The sequence below is a fragment of the Melanerpes formicivorus genome, unplaced genomic scaffold (assembly GCF_026170545.1).
Source record: "Melanerpes formicivorus ecotype bairdi unplaced genomic scaffold, bMelFor1.0.p_v2 SCAF_2, whole genome shotgun sequence".
NCBI lineage: Eukaryota > Metazoa > Chordata > Aves > Piciformes > Picidae > Melanerpes > Melanerpes formicivorus.
In genome coordinates this window covers 55661399-55682496 of record NW_027142354.1, presented here as the reverse complement: position 1 = coordinate 55682496, position 21098 = coordinate 55661399, and the positions used below count along the sequence as shown (strand labels likewise).

The 21098-nt window shown below is 55.1% G+C and overlaps 1 protein-coding gene and 1 long non-coding RNA gene across 2 annotated transcripts; one reads left to right on the top strand and one right to left on the bottom strand.

Annotated features, from left to right (window-relative positions):
- Positions 1 to 264: 264 nt before the first annotated feature.
- Positions 265 to 10316, bottom strand: SPARC (secreted protein acidic and cysteine rich). The gene is made up of 10 exons (XM_068162024.1): positions 10188 to 10316; positions 4033 to 4102; positions 3770 to 3820; positions 3506 to 3590; positions 2961 to 3082; positions 2600 to 2720; positions 2292 to 2425; positions 2009 to 2157; positions 1251 to 1399; positions 265 to 1077 (listed from the first exon to the last, which is right to left on the bottom strand). The coding sequence occupies exons 2-10, from the start codon at positions 4087 to 4089 to the stop codon at positions 1049 to 1051; spliced, it is 897 nt and encodes a 298-aa protein (XP_068018125.1). The 5' UTR covers positions 4090 to 4102; positions 10188 to 10316; the 3' UTR covers positions 265 to 1048.
- Positions 7489 to 15089, top strand: LOC137453079 (uncharacterized). The gene is made up of 3 exons (XR_010990243.1): positions 7489 to 7591; positions 9655 to 9745; positions 14807 to 15089. It is a non-coding gene; the product is annotated as an uncharacterized lncRNA (long non-coding RNA).
- Positions 15090 to 21098: the final 6009 nt, after the last annotated feature.

The window sequence follows — 21098 nt, the reverse complement described above, 5'->3', positions numbered from 1 at the left end:
CTCCTCATGACACAAACATCCCTTCCAAGCCTGACACTGCTTCCCTGGGAGGGAAGGGCTGGAATTTAAGCAGGAGCAAGGCAGGGGTGGGAAGTGCTCAAGGGCATGGGGATCTGGGGAGAGCCAAGTGCTTTATCTGAGCGGAATGGCGACAGCCAAGTCAGCCCCAGGTGCTCAGGGCGGGGGGAGGGAGAGGCAGGCAGGCAGCTGGGGTTCCCTCTCCCTCTGCAGCACAGAAAACACAACAGCAGTGGGGTCAGTGAGTCATGGCAAAGCACGTAGCACTTCCATACCTTTATTTTCGTGAGGGGTTTTGTACAAGGTGAGATTGAGACTTGGTTTGACTCGCTTCGCTCTTTGTGCGCTTTCCTACCTGCTCGCTCCGGTGACCCTTTCAGTACTGCGATTTAGTAGCTTTTATTTTTTTTAGGGGGGAGGCCCAATAGTTGTTAAATCCAAGCCCTGGGGGATGAAAAAGAAGCAAACCGAAATCCTGCCAGTCTTGTGCCTTTCTCAACCTCCTCTGTCCCTGCTACCGCGAGCCGGGTGATCGCAGCGCCCCCCGGCGCTGTCCTGCTCGAAGAGCTCAGTCCTCCGACGTCCCTCTGGCTCTGCCATCCCTCCTTGCTGGTGGGCTGCGAGTGGGGGGTGATGGATCAGCTGTGAGAGGTCTTTGCATCTGCGCTGATTGTGTCCAAGACTGCGCTGTTAGTGAGGAGTTAAGAGAAGAGCCAAGAGTGGCTACCGAGACGGAGCCGATATTTAGGACGGGAGGCAGGCAATGGTAAAGGCAGATGGAGAGAGAAAGGGGCTGGTGAGGGTGTGTGGAAACAGCTGAGTGAGTAATCTAGTGGTGATAGGTCAGGCTATGAAGGAGGACTGTTATTTCTCTTAGCACCGTTGCTACATGTGTTTATGTCTATATTAGCACCTTGTTCCCGGGGGAGGGAAGGAAAAACAACAAACCAAAGAAAAGCGGCTTAAAGCCCAGAGGAAGAGGAGAGGGTAAAAGGAGACAAAGTTGGCAGCAGAGAAGGAAGCTGAGGGTTTAGATCACAAGATCCTTGTCTATGTCCTCTGTGGAAGGAAAAGAGAGAGACGAGGTTAGGAGGTGGATGCTGCCAGGGTCCCACTGTCCCTGCCCTCCCCTGCTCGCCCCTCCCCAGGACCAGCTGCAATCCCGAGCAGGGGCTCTGGGCGTGCTTGTCAGTGTCCCCTCCGGCCCTGTGCCCTCCCTCCTCAATACTTACTCTCCTTGATGCCGAAGCAGCTGGCCCACTCCTCCAGGGCGATGTACTTGTCGTTGTCCAGGTCACAAGCCTCGAAGAAGCGAGTGGTGCAGTGCTCCATGGGGATGAGAGGGGCACGGAGCGGGGCCAGCTCGGTGTGGGACAGGTACCTGCCGAGGTGACCTCATGGTAAGCTGCTGCCCCCCAGCTCCCCTCCCGTGGCAGCAGAGATGTTCTGCTGGCACAGGGTGAGATGCTGGCCCCAGCTCTCAGTCTGGCTTGATTGGTGTCCCAGTACCCTCCCGGTGGCCACCCCTCAGTGTCATGAAGGTCACGGACTTGTGACTGCTCTTGCAGCCTGCTGTGCTAGTCACAAAATAGCTCTCAGCTATGGGTCTGGCTCACAGCTAAGCCACCAGCTGCTCTTTCAGCTGCTGAATTTATCCCAGAGCCTTTGGACTAAGATATTTTAGGGAACTAAATCTGAGAAGACAGAAACTTCACCTTCACACCCAAGGGAAGTGGGAGCAGCTGGGACACGGGGTGGACCCTCTTTCTGCAGAAGAGTTGTTTGTGGAAGGCAAAACTGCCTCTCACCCAGCCTGGCTTGCCCCATCCCTGACAGATGTGTGCAGGGGTTGTCCCTCCACAGGTCTTTGTGTCTCTGCCACCAGCCACACTTGTGTCCCATCTCCACCCTTGCTGCCACCACCTCACCCTGGTCCTCAGGCAGGAATGGGTCCTGGCAGGGGCCCCTGTCCTGCTCTGCTGTCACTCACCCATCAATGGGGTGCTGGTCCAGCTGCCCAAACTGCCAGTGCACGGGGAAGATGTACATGTTGTAGTTCTTCTCAAAGTCACGGGCCAGCAGCTCCACAGTGTGGTCACCAGCCTCCAGGCGCTTCTCATTCTCATGGATCTTCTTCACCTGTGGCAGGAGAGGCCAGGGAGGCCTCGTCAGCAGGGAAACAGGACCCCAGGAGGAGCTCTGCTTGGAGTGCCCACAGGTCACTGGGTTCTGTTGGTGGGGTGAGCTCTCAGGCTCACTCCCCAGCCCCTCACCTTGAGCTTCTGCTTCTCGGTCAGCAGGTTGTTGTCCTCGTCACGCTCGTACAGGGTGATCAGCACGTTCTTCAGCCAGTCCCTCATGCGCAGGGGGAACTCGGTCAGTTCCGTGTCCAGGCAGGCAGGGATGACTGGAAGCCATACAGAGAGGTCAGTGCAGCATCTCATATGTACTCCCACACAGAACCAGTGCCCTCCCCCCTCAGCCCTGAGCCTGCCTTGACCTCTGCTCTCTCTCAGCCCGTGGGCATGGACACTGTGCTCAGCTTGGGCATCCCCTCGTCTAAGGGAATGGCTCCACTTACATTTGCAAGGCCCAATGTAGTCCAGGTGCAGCTTGTGTCCCTTCTTGGTTCCCTCCAAGGTGCACTTGGTGGCAAAGAAATGGCAGGAGGAGTCGTAGGTCTTGTTGTCAGTGCCACAGACCTGCACAGGACAGGGAGATGCTGCATGAGAGGCAGTGAAGCCTTATGGGGAGTCAGCAGGCAGCTCCTCCACGGGAGATGGTTAACTTGTTTCCTGGGGTGAGCAATGGCTTCTTGGTCACTGCTGCCCAAGGCCAGATGGGGACCTGCCACCTTGACTCTGACTGTCTCCATCATCCCTGGAAAGGTCCCACGTGGGGTCCCTCCCTGCTCCAGCCCATGAAGCAGCTTCTGCCCTCACCTTCTCAAAGACACCGGCGGTGGCTGGGCAGCTGGAGGGGTCCTGGCACACACACATGGGGGAGTTGTTGTCATCCACCTCACACACCTTGCCGTGCTTGCAGTGGTGGTTCTGGCAGGGGTCTGGGAGAGGGCAGGGAGCAAAGTCAGATCTTGTCCCATCCTCACCTCCCACGTGATGCCTGGGGCATTTCAGCACAGAGGCAAGACAGAGACTTCAACAGGGACAGCCCCAAGCATCCCTCCCAGCACCTGAAACCTGAGGGTTTCCAGAAGCCCACGTTAGCCCTCTGGCTCCTTTCTGTAGCCACTCAGCACACTGGTGGTGGTCTTTTTTACCCTCTCTAAAAAAGGTGTTACAGAGAGTCCAGTGCTGGAAAGAGGCCATGCCCCCCTTCTGCTTTAAGTGTGCAGCCAGGTTGGCATCATCCTTGTGCTACAGCCCTTGCCAGAGTAGCCCTTCCCTGCTTGTGGTGGCTAAAGCTCCCCCAGCCAGGTAAGGGATGAAGTCTCTTTCTGCTGTAGGGCAGGGTAAGAGGGACTTACTCTCTGCAACAATCTCCTCTACATCCTCTGCAGGTTCCTCGAACTCTCCCACCTCCACCTGGACAGGGTTGGCCCCCACAGGCTCCTGCAAAAGAGGTCAGTGTTTCTGGTGGGGTGCACAAAGAGCTTGGTCCCAGCTCCTGGGGGGCAGAGCAGCCCAATGCCCCTCCACATGGCCTGGGCTCTCCCATGCTTCAGAGGTGCTCTTCCCAGAGCAGTGGCTACTGAAAGGGATGGGTGACAAGGAGGAGCAGAGCCACCTACCTCTGTTGTGGGATCTTCAATGACTTCTGTCTCATCAGGCAGAGCCTCCTGCTGCAGGGGAAAAGGACCATGAGCTGGGGTCTGTAGTGAGGACTGTCCCAAAGGAGGTGACCCACTGGGACAGACAGGAAGGGTCACTGATTTCCTCCTCCCCACTGCCCCTCATCCCTCAGGGCTTTATTTGTAATGAAAGAAGGTCCCCATCAGACACATTGGCTGCACAACCTCAACTGCAAAGAGGCTGCGTTGTCTCCCCTACTTACCGGAGCTGCCAGGGCTTTGCCTGCCAGGCAGACAAGGAAGAGAATCCAGGCCCTCATCTTTCAGCAAGCCCTGAATAAAGGAGAGAAGAAAGAGGATGAGGAAGGAGGCCAGTATGTGCTGCTGGGCTCACAGCTGGCACTCAGACACCCAGCAAAGGGCGTTCACTCTCTTTGCTTCCTGCCTCGTCTGTTCAGCGTTACAGACTCCCGTGGTGGCTTTTCCAGCCAAAACCTTAACCCAAGCCATGCTCCCAAGACAAATTCTTTTGACTTTTGCAAGATGGGGCTGCAGGGCTTTAGATCTCTGCTGCATTCCTGGATGCCTGTAGAAAATGTGCAGTGAAACTGGCACTTTCCCTTCCCTGGAGGTCTCTTGGACCAAACCCTCACAATTTCCATGTTTAAAGCCCCTGATATGGCCCCCAGGTACAAGCAGTGAAACTCTGCCACTTCATGTCTCCATCAGAGGAAAAATGGAAGTGGAGGAAGAGAGAGCAAAGAGGGAGTGAGATGGGGCACTGGAGATTGAAATCCTTTAGGGAATGCTTTCCCACATGGACACAGACATCTCTATGGGTACCAGGGGCCAGTCTCCCACCCCCAACAGATGCCAGGGTCTCTACTATTGCTTTTCCCTTTCCTGCTCAGCCCTGAAGGTCCCCAAAAACTGTGTTTGAGGATCCAAGATGCTTTGGGGTTGTGTGCTGCTGGGAGATGAGCTCCAGGAGGATGAGGCCTTTGCATCCTCCTAGTTTTGGCCATTGAAGGGACAATGTAGGGTGAGCAAGGCTGGCAGGCCAGCTACCACTGGCTGTGATGTGAGCCAGGAGAGTGCAGCTGGTGAAACTGCCTTGTCCTTGTGTCGTCCTCCCCCCAGTTCCTCTTTGGCAGGATTGAGCCCCTCTGTGTGAGAGGAGCTCAGCTGGCCACTTGATATGCTGGTGGCATCTCCTGACAGCGAGGGCTGCCTGCTCCCTTCCGCCTGCTGGAGAGGTTTGTCTCCTGCCAGCCAGGGGACTTGTCCCTGTGCCAAGGCTTCTGCTGCCTCCCTTCCGCCTGCCCTCCTCTGCTCCACCTGCATGGCTGGGGCACCACAGCCCAGTGCCTCCCTGGAGCTGGGTGGACAGATGGCTTTGCTGGGATGGAAAGTCTTGGGCAAGGTGTCTTTTTCTGGGTGGATGAATGGATGGATGGATATCTAATGTCCCAGTGCATCCTTCCCTTTCACCCCTCCACACAGCAGCTCCCTGGGTACAGACCCACACTCTGTGCTGCCAAGTCTGGGCTGTGCTGCTGAATTTAGCAAGGCTGGGCCATGCAGAAGCTGAAATCCTCCTTCTCAGCACCTCATCCAGCACCAGCAGGGTGCCTGTGCAAAACCGAGCTTAAGGTATGGAGGGAAGCTTCCCAGAGATGTGGAAGGGTTGGGAGCATGGGATGGGGGAGATGGCTGCTGTGGTGGGAGTGAAGACCTGTGGGGAGAGGGGCTGCTGTGTGGGGTGGATGGGCCCATTTGTTGTGGTGGGGCTGCAGCTGAGCAGCTCCCTTCTCTCCTGCTCTGTACATGCCGTCCCTTCCCCTTGCCTTTATTTGCTCTGGAGGCTGCTGAGAGCTCTCCTGGCATTTGCCAGAGGAGATCACTGGTGCTTCATTTCTGGAGGGGTGGTTTGGGGGCGGGAACTGGAAAAGTACTGGTGAATCTGGCCATCTCCTCCCTTGCTGCCATCCCCCTGGTTCCTTTTGGGCTCCTCCCAAGGGGCTTGTTTGCTTTGGAAGATGCTCTGAGGGTCAGTGATGCTCAGTGGGCAGAAACGCAGCAGCGCCCAGCCTGGAAGGGAGGGCAGTGGCTGTACATGTGGAATCTGGCAGTAAGAACCACCCAACCCCAGACCAAAGCCATCTCAGATCATTTCCCCTAGCCCCCAAACCCCCTGAATTTCAAAGTCTGGGCATAGAGTGAGCTGAGGTCAGGGAATTACATTCTTGCTAGGAGCCAGCAGACAGTGAGAGCTGCCAGTGTTGTGTTTGGAGGAAGAAGGAGCACGAAAGAGCAAACAAGCTCTGCAGAGCTGTCCTGTGCTGCAAATGGGAAAACAAACTCCTTTGAAAAACAGCCTCCTCCTGGAGGCAGAGCCCCTGCACAGAGGACATTGCAGTGCCTGTTTTGCAAACACATGCTCTTTCTTGAATGCCTGCTAGCCAAAGGTCCTGAAATAATGGCTCAGGAAACCTGCACACAGAGCTGCCCTGGCAGAAGATCCTGGCCCATGGTGCAAGCCTCCCTCTTCAGGGAACCTGTCATGGTTCTGCTGTCCAGGAGGATGGTCCTTGGAGCTGGCAGCTGGGCCATACCATGAGCTCAGCATCTATCCCCCAGCTTGGAGCCATCCCTGTGAAGGGTGTTCCCTGCACTGGGGATGATTTGCATCACTCTGCAAGAGGCCCATGGAGGGCAGCATGAGGGGCAGAGCAATGGGGTGCAACAGAGGTTATTTGGGACAGGGAAAGAGATTTTAGCAAGCAGGTACTTACACCCTGAGGGAATCAGTAGAAGCCAGTACTTTGTGAGAGGCTGGAAACCAGCACTTCATGGGCAGAGAGTGCTGCTGAATGTAAAATAAGAGAGGCCTCAGCCTCCCAAGATGATAGAGATGACAGCCTGGTGCTGTGGCACCCAGCTGCAGGACCCATGTCCTGCACAGCCTTTCTAACACTTCTCCCCACTTGCATCCTAAACAGAGACCTCAGCTCTCAGTTGCTGTGTGGTCAGAGTTTTGCTGCTCCCCTCAGTCACCTTTCCAGCATGGCCCAGGCCATCCCTCAGCACTGGCTACTTCTTGCACTTTGCAGAGGTGTCCTTAACAAGAGAGCTGTGGGGTGCAGAGAGGTCTGAGGCTGACCCTCCATGGAATCAAGCAGGCTACTCTGGTAAAGTCTTTACCACCCTGCCCCAAGTCCTGTAGCACCATCACAAGTTTCTCCTGCTGGGGAAAATACCTGCAGTGATGCATGGAGCAGAGGCTGTGCCACTGGGTTCCCTTGGTCTCTCTTGTCTCTTCCTGCACAGCCTGGGGGCCTTTGTGGGCTGGGAGAGGACAAGGATCAGGTGGGTGCAGCCTCCAGAGGAGGCTCTGTGGATGGTGGAACATGGTCCATGTGGCGCTGACCCCAGCCAGGGTTGCATAAGCCCTTTGGGATGCCACGTTAGCGTGGGGAGGAGTCTCTGCCTGGCCACTTGAACAGCTCCTCCCTGAGGCCACTGGAACAGCCCCAGCTGCATCATCACTGACCCAGGCCCCATCACCAGCAGTGGGTAATTTTGGGGCAAAACCCCTCCCATGGCTCAGCTCCCCAGCTGCAACCCAGTCCAGCCATGCAGGAGGCAGCCAGTCCAAGCAGCAGGAGCTCCTGCACCCACCCTCCATTTGCTCCTTGCTCTTGCAGGGCTTTGCAGGATCTGACACACCTCAGCACCCCAGACTGAATGTGAAGACATGACCAGCCCAGAAGAAGCTTCTGCCTGCAAACCCCTCCATGGGCTTCAGTTTTCAAGAATCAGGTGGGTGACCAAGTGTGGCTACCACAGGGACACAGTGTGAGGGCTGTGCCCCTGCTCTCTGGCCCTGACCTCTCTATGCAACAAGACCCTCTGAGGGCTGCTCAGTCAACCACTCCCAGGGTAAAATTCAATTTGAAGTCAACTGTTTGTGTGAGTCCTTGCAGAGCTTCCTGCTGAACAGGTCCCTGTGTGTCCAGCCCATGCTAGTGGCTTCCCCAGATGTGCCACAGCTACACTGGGGAGCAGGGGAGCAAGGCAGGAGCAGAGGGCTGGGCAGAAGCCAGCTTGGCTCCTGTCACCTGTGCAGTCACCTCACACACAGTGTGCAGGCTCAGAAAGCTAAGCTAGGTTTAGATGGAAGTGAAATGCCCCTTAGCTTGTGCACACTTGTACACTCCAAGTGGAAAACACAGGAAGAACAATCTACCTACCACATCTGCCCATGCAGAGGCACCAAGGGCACATCGACAGCACAATGCTGCATTAACCCTTTCCCCTTCCAGGTAGAGAGCATCTCTGCACTTAGGAATCATCTAGACCTTACTGATGCAAGGGCAAGAGCCTGTACTGGACTGGACTCAGACTGGATGTGAGGAGGAAGTTCTTCCCCATGAGAGTGGTGCAGCCCTGGAATGGGTTGTCCAGGGAGGTGGTTGAGGCCCCATCCCTGGAGGTGTTTAAGACCAGGCTGGATGAGGCTCTGGCCAGCCTGATCTAGGGTGAGGTGTCCCTGCCCATGGCAGGAGGGTTGGAACTAGATGATCCTTGTGGTCCCTTCCACCCCTGACTGATACTATACACCACTACAGCTGGGTGCTGGCTTGAAGCTCTCCTAGTTTGGCCGGGTTGCTAATTGCATCCGTAATGGCCAACAATTAAATCGGCACCAAGAAAAGTGTCTGGATGACCCCTGGGCTGCCAGCAGCAGTTCACCACCCAGGCCTTCGCAGGCAGCATTCTGCTGTCCCGCCTGAGCTTTTGCTTTCCACAGACCCAGTGAATGCTGGGGCTTGGACCGGGCTGGCCGTGGGGCAGCGCCCAAGGGCAGCCTAAACGCTATTGTGCCAGCTGCAAGCGGTCCCTCTGGCTCCTGGGGGACGCAGCGAGCGGATCTCCCACAAAGGAGAGGGGGAGGAAACTCTCTGCTAAATATTCTGCACAAAAAGAAAAATGCAAACCATCCTCAAAGCAGTCCCTGGGCTCGCCCTGCCCCAGCTGCTCCGGCGATAACAGCCCCAACATCCCTCCGACCAGAGGACCCAGAAAGGGTTTCCATGGGAGCCGACATTCCTCTGGGGCTGAGTCATGGAAGAGCAGAGAGCTGTGGGAGGGAGGGGCTTGGAAGGAGAAAAAAAAGCAAGCTTGAAAAGTTTATTTCTCCTCTGCCCCCCTCCCGCATCCCTGCTCCTGCCGATGTGGCAGACAATAGCTTGGCTGCGGCTGCCCTGCCGAACGCAGCGGCCTCTTTTTTTATCCCCAACCACTTAAACCTCGCCTGATCAACCCTAACAAGTGGCTGCGATTTATTTTTGTCCCTTGGGGAGCGGTGCTGAGGGCTGGGGCTGGGGCGGGCTGGTGGTAACTGAGGGCTCAGAGTTCTGGCAACCTTTCTGCTGCCTCAAGTTTCACTCCAACTTGAAGCCGCTGCTTTTTGGTTTGGGGTGGGAGTTCAGTGTCGTGTCGTCCTCCCCCCCAAGTTTCCTTTTCTTGGCTGGATGGAACAGAATGGAGTTTTCTTAGAGGAGGGACACAAAGAGCAGGGTTAGGCTGCCACGCACGTCACCGACCCCGGGAGGAGAAGGACGGCAGCTGCCTTTAAAGGAAGCGAGCCCTCAGCTCTTCTACATGGACCCAAAAAATGTGTCTGAGTGAGCCCAAGAACGCACAGTTTAAAACCAAACACGCCAGAAAGAGCTTTGTGCCTCCTCTCCTGCAACTTCCACCTCTCTTAACAGCTGATCAGCTGGAGTTAAGCAAACCGGGGCAGCAGGACTTGAAAGGGTCTCAAAGTCGGCTGGGAACAAAAAGCTAAGTGTCTGGTTTGGGTTTGGCTTTTTTTTTAGGAGAAATAGGAGCAGCTGTACCGAAACCAAACCAAACCAACCACGCCGAGACGAAGCCTGCAACTCTTTTGTTCTTCCTCGAGATACTCTGGTGAGTAAAACCTCACCTGCCAACGCACCTCAGGCCGGTGGCGATCGGGATTGGCTTGTAACTAGATCTGATCTGCTCTGCCTGTGGGTTTGATGCACCCAGGCGCTGGTGTCAAGCATCTCTCTAAGGAAATACCTCACAACTGCAAAGCCAGAGGGGGAAAAAAACCAAACCAAAGGGAGGAGAGAGACAAATCTGGGCGAGTTAAAGCTGCACAGCCAGATGCCACCAAGGGGTTAAAGCTAGTACAGTAAAATACACGAACAGTTTAGAAGAGGAGATGCTGCAGAGAGGAAAAAGAGAAGAGGTCAGGAGGGGTCTCTAAATGCATCACCTGGGGCAGGGACAATCCGTGCCCCGCTGTGAGTGGGGCTGTCGGGACCCCCACCCCAGGCGCGGTAAAGCAGCACAGCCAAAGCAAACGCGGAGCTCCCGACCATACCTCGCAGTCCCGGCAGCAGGGCTGAGGAAACTTCAGGCACTTGGACGGGCTGGAGGAATCTGCAGGTTTTAGAAGGAGGCAGGAGGAAGCCAAAGGGTGGGCTGGGTTTCCCACTGCCTCTCCTCCCTCCTCCTCCTCCTCGCTATCTTTCCAAATCGGTCTCTTCCTCTCCCTCTCTCCCCAGTGGGCTGTCCCACGGGCTGAGGCACAGCCTGGGTCCAAGGGATAGACCAGAGAAATCAAGCAGGGTTGAAGATCCACGGGGGTCTCTTGCAGGGACAGGTCAGCTCCTACTGCACCCTTCCCAGCAGAGTCATTGTCACAGCAGCTGCCTGCACTGATGCAATGAGTTTGTCACTTCTCTGGCTCTCTTGGGCTAACAGCATGAGAGGAGTGGGGAGGAATAGCCTCTCCCTGCTTGGTTTGTGCACCTCCTAGCACTGTGGCCTGCTGCAAATGAAATCTTCAATCCTGTCATTTCACAATGGGGTCGCTCAGTCACTGTGCTGGTGTTTCCCATCCTCAGGGGGATGTGGAGGAAGGCAGAAGAGTCCTCTCTCCTCTACCTTCTAACACTGCTGCCATCTGGGACTGCCTTGTGGGGAGGGAGAGGAAAGAATGATCCAGAGACTGTGGAGAGCTATGACATGTCTGAAACAGGCTCCAAACAGGCAGAAAAATGCTGGGCTGGGAGGTGCAACCCTCAGCACATTGATCTCTCTGCCGTGATTATTGTCCAGCAGATCTAGACTGAAGCCACAGTCAGAGTTGTTGGTCATTTAAATCCAATGGTCCCTTCAGACATCAGTGTTTTGACCTTACAGATCATAACTCAGCTGGAGAAGCTGCCCAGCCAGGGGCAGCCAGACAGCAAAACTGTTAGGAGTGGGCTGCTCTCATCTGTTCCTCTCTCTGCTAAGGATGAAAACCTGGTTCCTCTCTCCTTGCATCTCACTATGCCTGAGGGGATTCATCTGCTCCCCTGGCAGGACCAGGCAGTATGACTTTATGCACCAGATTCATAGAATCAATAAGGTTGGAAGAGACCTCAAAGATCATCAAGTCCAACCCATTACCCAACACCTCATGATTAACTAAACCATGGCTTCAAGTGCCACATCCAATCCCCTCTTGAACATCTCCAGGGATGGGGACTCCACCACCTCCCTGGGCAGCACATTCCAATGGCCAATAACTCTCTCTGTGAAGAACTTTCTCCTCACCTTGAGCCTAAACTTCCCCTGGTGCAGCTTGAGACTGTGTCCTCTTGTTCTGGTGCTGCTTGCCTGGGAGAAGAGACCAACCTCCACCTGGCTACAACCTCCCTTCAGGGAGTTGTAGAGAGCAATGAGGTCTCCCTTGAGCCTCCTCTTCTCCAGGCTAATCCAGGATTGGCCATGAAGCTGCACTGATAGGTGAAGCCAGCAGCCAAAATGTGAAGCTGTCAAACTGCTGCCATTTGGGCATCCTTGAAGGGTGTCCCCAGGACATACAAGGCTGTCCTGAGCCCTGCAGAATAGTCCAGCTCTTTGCAGCTTGTGATTCACCTGGGGCACCAACCCTCACCCTGATCAGGGTGATGTAAGAGACCTCTGGAAAGACAGTGACTGGTGCAGCTGATAGGACTGAGGGAAAGTCCTCTGGGCACCAGCAGCCTGATTGCAGATGCTGGGTGAAGGACACCCTAGATCATAACAAAACATGGTGTTTTGTCTTGGCTGCCTGGGATTTGGGTTTGTGATGACATCCTACCTCTCTCCAGGGCCCAGAGACTGATCTGGGTGCTCAGCTCTCCCCACTGATGTGGCTGAGGGTTTAGATGTCAACAAAGGAAGTGGCCTGTCATGATCTGCTGGGCTGTGCTGGCTCCTTGCTCTGTAGGATGCCTCTTCCTTCATGCTTTGTGATTCTTTTATCAGCTCGCTCCTCATCTGCCCTTGTGACACTTCTGCTGCCTGCAAAGGAACCAGATGTAAATCTAAACATCCCTGCAGCCAGCGAGAAACAAAACCAAACAAACAAAAGGGAAAGGGAAAGGGGAGGGGAACCCCAGAGGGGGGGTGTGAGAAACCATTGTCACTGCCCAGGGAGGTGGTTGATCTCTGTGAGCAGGCAGCTCAGGAAGAACGAGAGAAGAAAGCCTTCTTCACCCATTTCTTTACAAGGCCACACACTGGGTGCTGATATAGCTCACAGAGACCCATGCAACCCTCTCAGGTCCATGTGAAAGCCAGCTTTGTGATGGTGTCCAAGACATCATGGGTCCTCCTAATACAGCCAACCACCTGTGGCATCTGGACCGGCTTCATCTCCCACCACAAGTGTCCATAGCTCAGTGCCACTCACAAGGTCTCACTTGGCTCCAGAGGTGACACATGTCCTAAGCCCAGATTTCACCGGCTTATGGCTGAGGGAGGTGATTCTCCCCCTCTACTCCACTCTGGTGAGACCCCACCTGGAGCACTGCATCCAGTTCTGGAGCCCCTAGTACAGGAAGGATCTGGAGGTGCTGGAAGGTGTCCAGAGAAGGGCCATGAGGAGGAGCAGAGGGCTGGAGCTCCTCTCCTGTGAGGACAGACTGAGGGAGTTGGGGCTGTTCAGTCTGGAGAAGAGAAGGTTCTGAGCAGACCTTCTTGTGGCCTTCCAGTATCTGAAGTGGGCTCCAAGAAAGCTGGGGAGGGACTTTTGAGGGTGTCAGGGAGTGATAGGACTGGGGGGGATGGAAAAAATCTAGAAAGGAGTAGATTCAGCTTGGATGTTAGGAAGAAATTCTTCCCCAGGAGGGTGGTGAGAGCCTGGCACAGGTTGCCCAGGGAGGTGGTGGAAGCCTCCTGCCTGGAGGTGTTTGCAGCCAGGCTGGATGTGGCTGTGAGCAACCTGCTGTGGTGTGAGGTGTCCCTGCCCATGGCAGGGGGGTTGGAACTGGCTGAGCCTTGAGGTCCCTTCCATCCCTGACAAATCCATGATTCTAGGTGTCAGCTGGTGATGGTGTTACACACCAGAGGTGACCTTTCTGAGTGTGCTTTTGCTCTTAAGGAGATGAGGACCTGTGTGAGACTCAGGAGACAGTGGAGTGAAGGTGGGGAGAGCAGCCTGAGCTGTGGAGTGCTCTGGTTGAATGCTCTCTGTGCTGGATTAGTCACGGCTCCCAGTGAAATTGTCCAGCTGCTGGGACTTCTCCTGAGGGGGGAGGAAAAAAAAAGAGAGAGAGAGAGAGAGAGAGAGAGAGAGACATCTGGAAAAAATTTTAGGGAGTTTAAAAAAGAAAAAAAAACTCAAAAGAAGAAGAAAAGAAACCACAACTTTTCTAGCTGACAACGTGGCAATTGCTTGGTGCTCTTGACTGCAGCCTGAAGCTAAGCCCTCTCCTAAGGGCTTAGGCAGAGGACAGTGCCAGGAGGATAATTAGGACAGCTGATGTCTCTACATACGTGGCGGCTTAAGCCCTGCTTTTGGGCAAGCCCTCAGGCTTAAGCCCTTGCCACAGGGGTGCAGCCACAGCTGGCCATGGCCCCTGAATTCATGGCAGTGAGCTTTGGAGGCAGGGGGATGGCAGTGAGGGGGCCTCCTGTCCTCCGTGAGCATGGTGTGGGGGCAGCTGGATCCTGTGTCTAGTGAGGGGCAGGCTGCCAGGACTCTGTGTGTGTGTCGTCAGAAGTGGGATGGAGGGGGGGAAACACATGGAGAGGGAAACATGAGCCTGAAGCTTATGAAGCTCTCTACAACTACCTGAAGGGAGGTTGTAGCCAGGTGGGGGTTGGTCTCTTCTCCCAGTGTGGTGGTGAGAGAAGATTCAGTTCTCCCTCCCCCACAAAGAAAGAAACTACAGCTGACTGGTGCAAGCAGCACCAGAACAAGAGGACACAGTCTAAAGCTGTGCCAGGGGAGGTTTAGGCTGGATGTTAGGAAGGAGTTCTTCCCAGAAAGAGAGATTGGCCGTTGGGATGTGCTGCCCAGGGAGGTGGTGGAGTCCCCATCCCTGGAGGTGTTCCAAAAGGGATTGGATGAGGCACTTGGAGCTATGGTTTAGTTAGTCATGAGGTGTTGGGTGACAGCTTGGACCTGATGATCTCTGAGGTCTCTTCCAACCTTATTGATTCTGTGATTCTTACTGCTTGACTTCAATCTCAGCAGCTTTAAGAAGCTCCAGAAATGGCTGAGAGCTTGCAAAGGAAGTCCTGAAAAGTCCTCTCTGTACTTACAAGACTTAGTGGCGTCATCAAAGAGAAGATTTTTGTGTCAGGCTGCCAGGAGGGGAACTGGACCTCACACATGTTTATAAGGTCATCTTATGCCATCTGGGGCACTGGATGGGCAGGAGGTTGCCCAAGGGGGCTCATCATCTCTGGGAGTCCTTGCAGTGCTGCCTGCCTCACAGATCCAGCTCAGGCTCACAGCCACATGCCAGCAGGGTGGTTTGGGCACAGCTGATGCACCCCAGGGCTCTCAGCAGCGGCTCCCAGCTCAAGTGATCACACAAACCCATGGCAACAGCAACTGGGACAAGACCCCTCAAGGTTTAAGCTCACTTTACAGCAAAGCTAAGAGGTTGGCAGGGCTGAGGTTTGAACTCCAGCTAACCCCAGTTCAAAATCCAGATTTCTTCATCCCATTTTAAGCCAGGTCAGGCCCATCTGGGCTGGTGGAGTGGAGAAACCTCCTGTGCTCTCCAAGAGAGGAACAATTCTGCTGCAGGAAAAGGGGAGAAATGCGAGTGAGCAGCTGTGTGGAAGCAATACAAGTGTGGGTTAACAATCCTGTTGCCTCCTGCTCAGCAATCTGTCAGCCTAAGGAGCCTTTCCTCCTCTCTGCTCTGGGAGGGATCCTCTAATGAGTTTTTCTGGAGAGGATGTTCCTGCATTAATTGCTGGTGGATGGTGCTGCAAAAACAATGAACCCAAAGTGCACATAAATAAACAGGATGCCCTGGAACCTCGGTGGAAATGTCATTGACTAAGTCTTCCTCACTGGGCTGGCTGAGGGCTGAGTTCCTCACCCCATGGAGAGAGGAGTGTGGGGCAAGGCAGCAGCCCCGAGGTGAGAACACAACACCCAGGTGAGGCAGAAGGGAGTGGGACGAGTAAGTGCAGAGCAGGCAGGAATCTGCTTATCCCAGGAATGTCCCAGCTCCTGCTCCCTGGGAGTGTGTCAGCAGCTCCTGCTCCCTGGGAGTGTGTCAGCAGCTCCTGCTCCCTGGGAGTGTGTCAGCAGCTCCTGCTCCCTGGGAGTGTGTCAGCAGCTCCTGCTCCCTGGGAGTGTGTCAGCAGCTCCTGCTCCCTGGGAGTGTGTCAGCAGCTCCTGCTCCCTGGGAGTGTGTCAGCAGCTCCTGCTGGAAGCTTTCTGGCTTTTTCCACTTCAGAAGCAGCTCAGGAAGGCTGTGCTGTCTGGGAACTCCAGCTGCACAGGGAAGGATGAAGCCAAACTCCCCTGGGAGCTTGTCTTTGTCCTTCTTGGGGCAGGGACTTCTCCACAGTGGGATGGGACTGTCCCTCTGTGCTCAGTAGCAGGACTGATGCCTGGGGCAGGTGGGGCAGGCTGAAAGTCAGCCAAGGTCTCCCCCAGTGCCTGGGCTGGGAGGCTCTGTGCTCTGCAGATGAACTGGGGGTGAGGTGGCTCAGTGGGGCAATGCAGGCACATGGGGTACTGGCTCTGTCAGAAGCAAATGGAGAAGCAGCAGTGGATGTCCAGGCTGGATGTGGCTCTGGGCAACCTGATCTAGTGTGAGGGGTCCCTGCCCATGGCAGGGGGGTGGAACTGGCTGATCCTTGTGGTCCCTTCCAACCCTAACAAGTCTATGATTCTATGATTGTATGTCACTGCAGATTTTCAGCTGTAAATCAGAGGCCTGCAGGGCAGGGAGTGGAAATCCAGCTGTTCATGACTCTGCAGTGAGTCATGACCTAGGAGCAGGCTGCAAAGCCAGGAGGCAGGACATGCTTGCTGTGGGATAGCTTGCTCTTTCCCTGGTGTGTATGGGCTCTCACAGCTCTTAGGGAGTCCTGGGGTCTCTAATGGAAGGAATTTCCCTTGGGAAGGATCTCTCTTCCACCTCTTTCAAACCACCCCTGCAATGATCAGCTCACTTGCTTGGAAAATGCATGGGGCTGCAGGCTGGGGAGAAGCTTATCTGCCCTCCCTGAAACCAAATTGAGCCCAAAGAAACGAGGAAGAAACAAACATCCATTGCTGTCCTCAGCCATGGTGCAAGCAGGGAGCCCTGCATGCTGCAGCTCCCCTACACTGGAGGCTTCTCCTGTCTGCACATGGCAGCTGGGCCTGCCTCCAGCTACACCCAGAGAGGGGGGCTGATATCACCCCTCCAGCCACAGCCCCCCTGCCCATCCCTGTGGCAGAGCCCCTGCAGCACTGCCTGGCACCAGCAGATGTGACACAGGTCTTGAGCTGCTTTGCAGCTGCCATGCATGCTCTGGGCACATCCAGCTTGGCTGAGCAACATCCAAAGGTCCTCATTGCCTTTCCTGAAAGGACTTCTGCCCCACTGCAGGGAATAGTTTGCTATTCAGCATGAACATGGGGATGTTGTGTGCCTGAACTGAAGCCTGGTGTCCCAGCCCAGCTTTGCTTTTGCTCAAGATCTTGTGTTGGAGGCGTGCCTGGGACTTGCAGAAGATGGAACAGAGCTTCCAAGGGAGAAGCTGCTCCTGGTGTTTACCTAAGATGCACTTTCGAGTCCTTTTGGGCTTGGTGATGTGGCTTGGCAGCTTTTGAAGGCTATGAATAGAGCTGCCTAAGGAAATAAACAGGAATCCACTTTCAAGCCCCTGGGACATGCAGGCAGAGGGCAGCTCCTGGGCTGCAGTGGCAGCTCTTTTGCATAGATAAACACAGCCTGAAAGTCTCTCCTAAAAGGCAGCCTTGATGGGAGGACCCAGGTGAAGCTGTGCCAGCTCCAGGACATCCAAATGCCACCTAAAAAGCAGTGGCAGTAACTGTGGGTGAGGGAAAGACCCAGAAGCCAAATGCCAGGGTTCCCAAGGCTCTCTGGGGCCAGCTGCATCTGCTGCTCTGGGTCAGCAACATGAGGTCCTCTTAGAGAAACTTGATTTTCAGATGAGTTGGATTAGAACTCCCAAAGCATTGGTAGGCAGACTCCTCTTGACTTGCTCAGCTCCATGGCCTAACACCTTGGGAGTGAAAGGAGTGATTGGTGATCCTGTGAGTGGTTTTCCTGGCCCATGCCTTTGCTGGGAGCCCTTGGGTGATGTGCTGGGAGCCTGTTCAGATGGCTACACGGTGCTGTGGGCCGACTGGTGTCCAGTGAGGCTGTGTTTGGAAGCTGCCATGGATCAGGATCACGGCTGAGGCAAAGCAGGCAGCAGAGCTTGGTGTGGTCCCCAGCATAAATTGCTGGCTGCAGGAGGGTGGTAGCTGAGAACAAGAGCTTTAAATGATGGTTGCCTTGACTCCAGGCTTGTGCACTGCTGGAGGTGAAGAGGAGCAGGGAAAGACAATCCCGGGGTGGGCAGGGCAGGCTGGCAGCGAGGAACCTGGGCTGCTCCTTCAAGTCTGCATAGTTTAACAGCTCCCTGGGGAGGCTGGAGAGAACAGGACCTTGTTGTCCTCCTATTAACCATCCGTGCTGGCAAAACTTTATCAAAGTATCCCCTCTCCTGGCTAGCCCTGCCCTGCATGAAGTCAGCCTGGCTTTGGCTCGGTGCTCCCAGCGCTGTCCCCATCCCCTGCCAGCTGCACAGCCCTGGCCACCCTGCTGCTGCAGAAAGCAGGAGAGGCAGCTTTGAGCTGTGCAGAGGGAGCCTAAGAAGCCACATCCCCTCCTCTAGCACTGCTCATGGATGAGGTCTTGCAGCATCCCTGGGCGGGAGTCTGACCGTGCTGGAGCTGTGCTGCACCCCAGCAGAGCCTGGGGGTGCTGGGGGTGCCTGGCATGCTGGGACCACCCCCACTGAGCCTGCAAGCATCCACCCTGAGAACCTGCATTTTTTCAGTCTGCTGCTCTGACACTTTCTGCTTGAGCTGAGCTTGCTTCAGAGCAAGCCCCAGCTTGAGATGTGCCAGATGGATGAGCCATGCTGCTGGAGGCAGGAGGGTCCACACACAAGGCAGCCCTTAAAGGAGACAAAGTGGGGCTGATTTTGGCAGCATGCACTTGGGAGGATCCTCGACGTGGGGAACAGGATCCAGCCTTCACAGGTAGGCTCAGAAACAAGAGGCTATAGGAGAGACAGTGGGGAATGCTTTTTAACAGCAAGGCTCTGGAGTGGGATGTCTTGGGAGGCTGAGCCCCCCCTGCAGTGATGCAGCTGTGTGGAGGGCTGTTGGGACAGGGTAGGGGCAGTGCTGACAACCACTTGAGCATTTCAGCATCTCAAAACACTGTGATTTACAAACACAGCCACTCCAGGCCAGCACCAACAGTGAAAGCATTGACCTCCCTCCCATCTCTGCTTGCTGCCTTCCTCCACACCACCTCCAAGTGCACTTCTGAGCCCCTATAAACTCCCCTGCCCAGCCTGGATTTTACTCTGGGGAGTTCAAGTGCCTTAAAATCTTCTTGCTTTGAGCAATTCAAATCTTTATGGCCACACACAATTATTCTGCCCTTGGCAAGGGCCAGTCAGCAGAGGAATCATTTGCTCCATCTGCCTGGAGTTGAATGGGATTTCACTGAGCAGAGGGCAAAAGAAACCCAAGAGAACACAGCTCCCTTGGCTGGATGATGACAAAACAGCTGCCACATGAGGCCACAGGCAGAAAATCCCTCACCTGTCACTGCTCCAGTGGGATGAGTCCTGGGCATCTCAATTTAGCCTTGAAACTTGTTTACTTCCCCTCAGGAACCACCATCCAGTTTGGCCAGGCTCTGGCAGAGCTGGTGCTGTGGGCAGGAGCAGCGCTGTGGGCAGGAGCAGCGCTGTGGGCAGGAATAGCTGGGCTGTGGGAAGGCTTAGCTGGGCTGTGGGCAGGCTTGGGGCTGATGCTGCACCACGTCTGTGGGCTTGGGGCAAGGTGGGAGGTGGTCAGCCCCAAAATAGAGAGGTCCTGCAGGGCCCTGGGCGAGTGCTGGGACTTTCCATCCTGTGCCTGGCCCAGAGCTGGGTCACTCCCTGGAGTCCTTCTACTGAAGGAGCAGCAGTTCCCTGTGCTGGGTGCCCTGTGTCTGTTATCAGCAGCTGCCTAAGGAGAGGGAGGGACCAGAACCAAAGTCTAACAAAACATCAGGTCTGGAGAACTCCCTTTTAACCTTTTCCTTTATGGGGGAAAGGGGAAAAAAAGGATGGAAAAGATCCTTCCCTGAAATGGAAGTCCTGGATAGAGGCCTCTGGACTCTTCCTGTGGCTGTGAATTAACTTTTTACCTTTCTTTTTAACTGACACAGAATTGCATCAGGTATCTGCAAAGAACAACCAGAAAATCCCAGGGGTGGGACATGAGCATTGGTGAGGCTGCCTGCCCCAGCACCTTGATTTCAGACCAGCCCAAGGGTACCTCCTGCTTCCTTTCTCCTGTGCTGCCTGCCTGCCCCTTCTGCTCTGGTGAGCACCCAGGATTTGTTACCAGGATTAGTGGAGTGGATTATTAATGGCATGAATGTTCCCAAACATTCTGGTGTTCACCCTGGGGGAAAGGTGGGAGCTGGGAAATGAGGGGAGCACCAGCTTCCTGGGTGATTGGGATGGGCATGGGATTGTCTGGGGTCTCTCAGCTGCAAAGCAGGAGGGAGACCACACTGTACTCTGGGATCCTGGGTAGACACCCAGCGGGATCCAGGCAGCTCTCATCACACCTGCATGCAGATGCTCACCTGTTTCCTCTGCCAATGCACACAGAGCCCAGGGAAGCTGTGAACAACAAGGGCATCCCTGCAGTGGGCAGAGGAGCTTGGGTCCTGCTGTGCCCAGAGGCTCTTTTCCTGCTCCTCTTTCCTTGGTTTGCTCTGAAGAATCATGAAATCATAGAGCAGCTTGGGCTGGAAGGGCCCTTTACAGGTCCTTGCTGTCTCAGGTGTGTCTGGACTGCCACTGATGTCATCTGCTCAAGGAATGCCTTCCAGAGAATTGGAAGTAGTGGTGCTGAGGGCTTGTGTGCTGCTCCTGAAAGGAAAGAGGGCATGCAAAGGTTGGATGGGAAGGGACATCTCTTCCTTTGCCCCCTTCCCAAATCCAGGTACAAACTCTTCCAGGGGAATTAGAAAGTGTATCCCTGCCCCTGGCTTTGCTGGAGCTCTGTGGGAGAGGGGAAGGGAATGACAAACTAGGAGAGGTTGCCTTTTCCAGACCCTACTTTTGCAGCCTTCAAAGGCTGCATCTGAAGCGTGGCTCCAGCCTGATGTGTCAGGGAGTGGGGTCCAGGCACTCACCCATGGCCTGGGAGCAAGCTCTGCTCTGCCAGCCTGGGAGGGCCCATTCAGCATGGGACAGGGACATTTTCCCTCCCCACTCTCTGAGCTGCTGCCCAGCTGGGGGCCACAGAGCCACTGCCAGGCGTGGGGAGCAAGCTCTGCCTTCCATTTTCATGCACACACACAAATGAGTTTTCTCCTCTGGCAGCTGCTGGCAGCTCCTCTCTTGGATTTGGAAATAACAGCTGGAGGGCTTCTGCATTATCTCACTCCAGGGGTGAATTTTAAACCCCTCCCATGTTGGGTTGCATTGGTTTGGGTTTGGCCTATTGTTTTCCATACCAGAGAGAGCTGCTGGCTCATTCCCAGCTCCCTTTGCCTCACAGTGGCTCCTCCAGCATTATCCCAAGTGCAGCTCCTGCTGTTGGTTGGAGCTCTGGGCAGCTCGTGGGGAAGGTTTGCTGGCTTCTGGCTGATGCAGCCTCTCTGCTGAGCTGCCTGGCACACAGCTGGGCACCCACAGCCCCACTGGCACACCGAGACCCTGTTTAGAGGATCCGTGGGCAAACTGGCTGTGCCAGGGAGGAGGG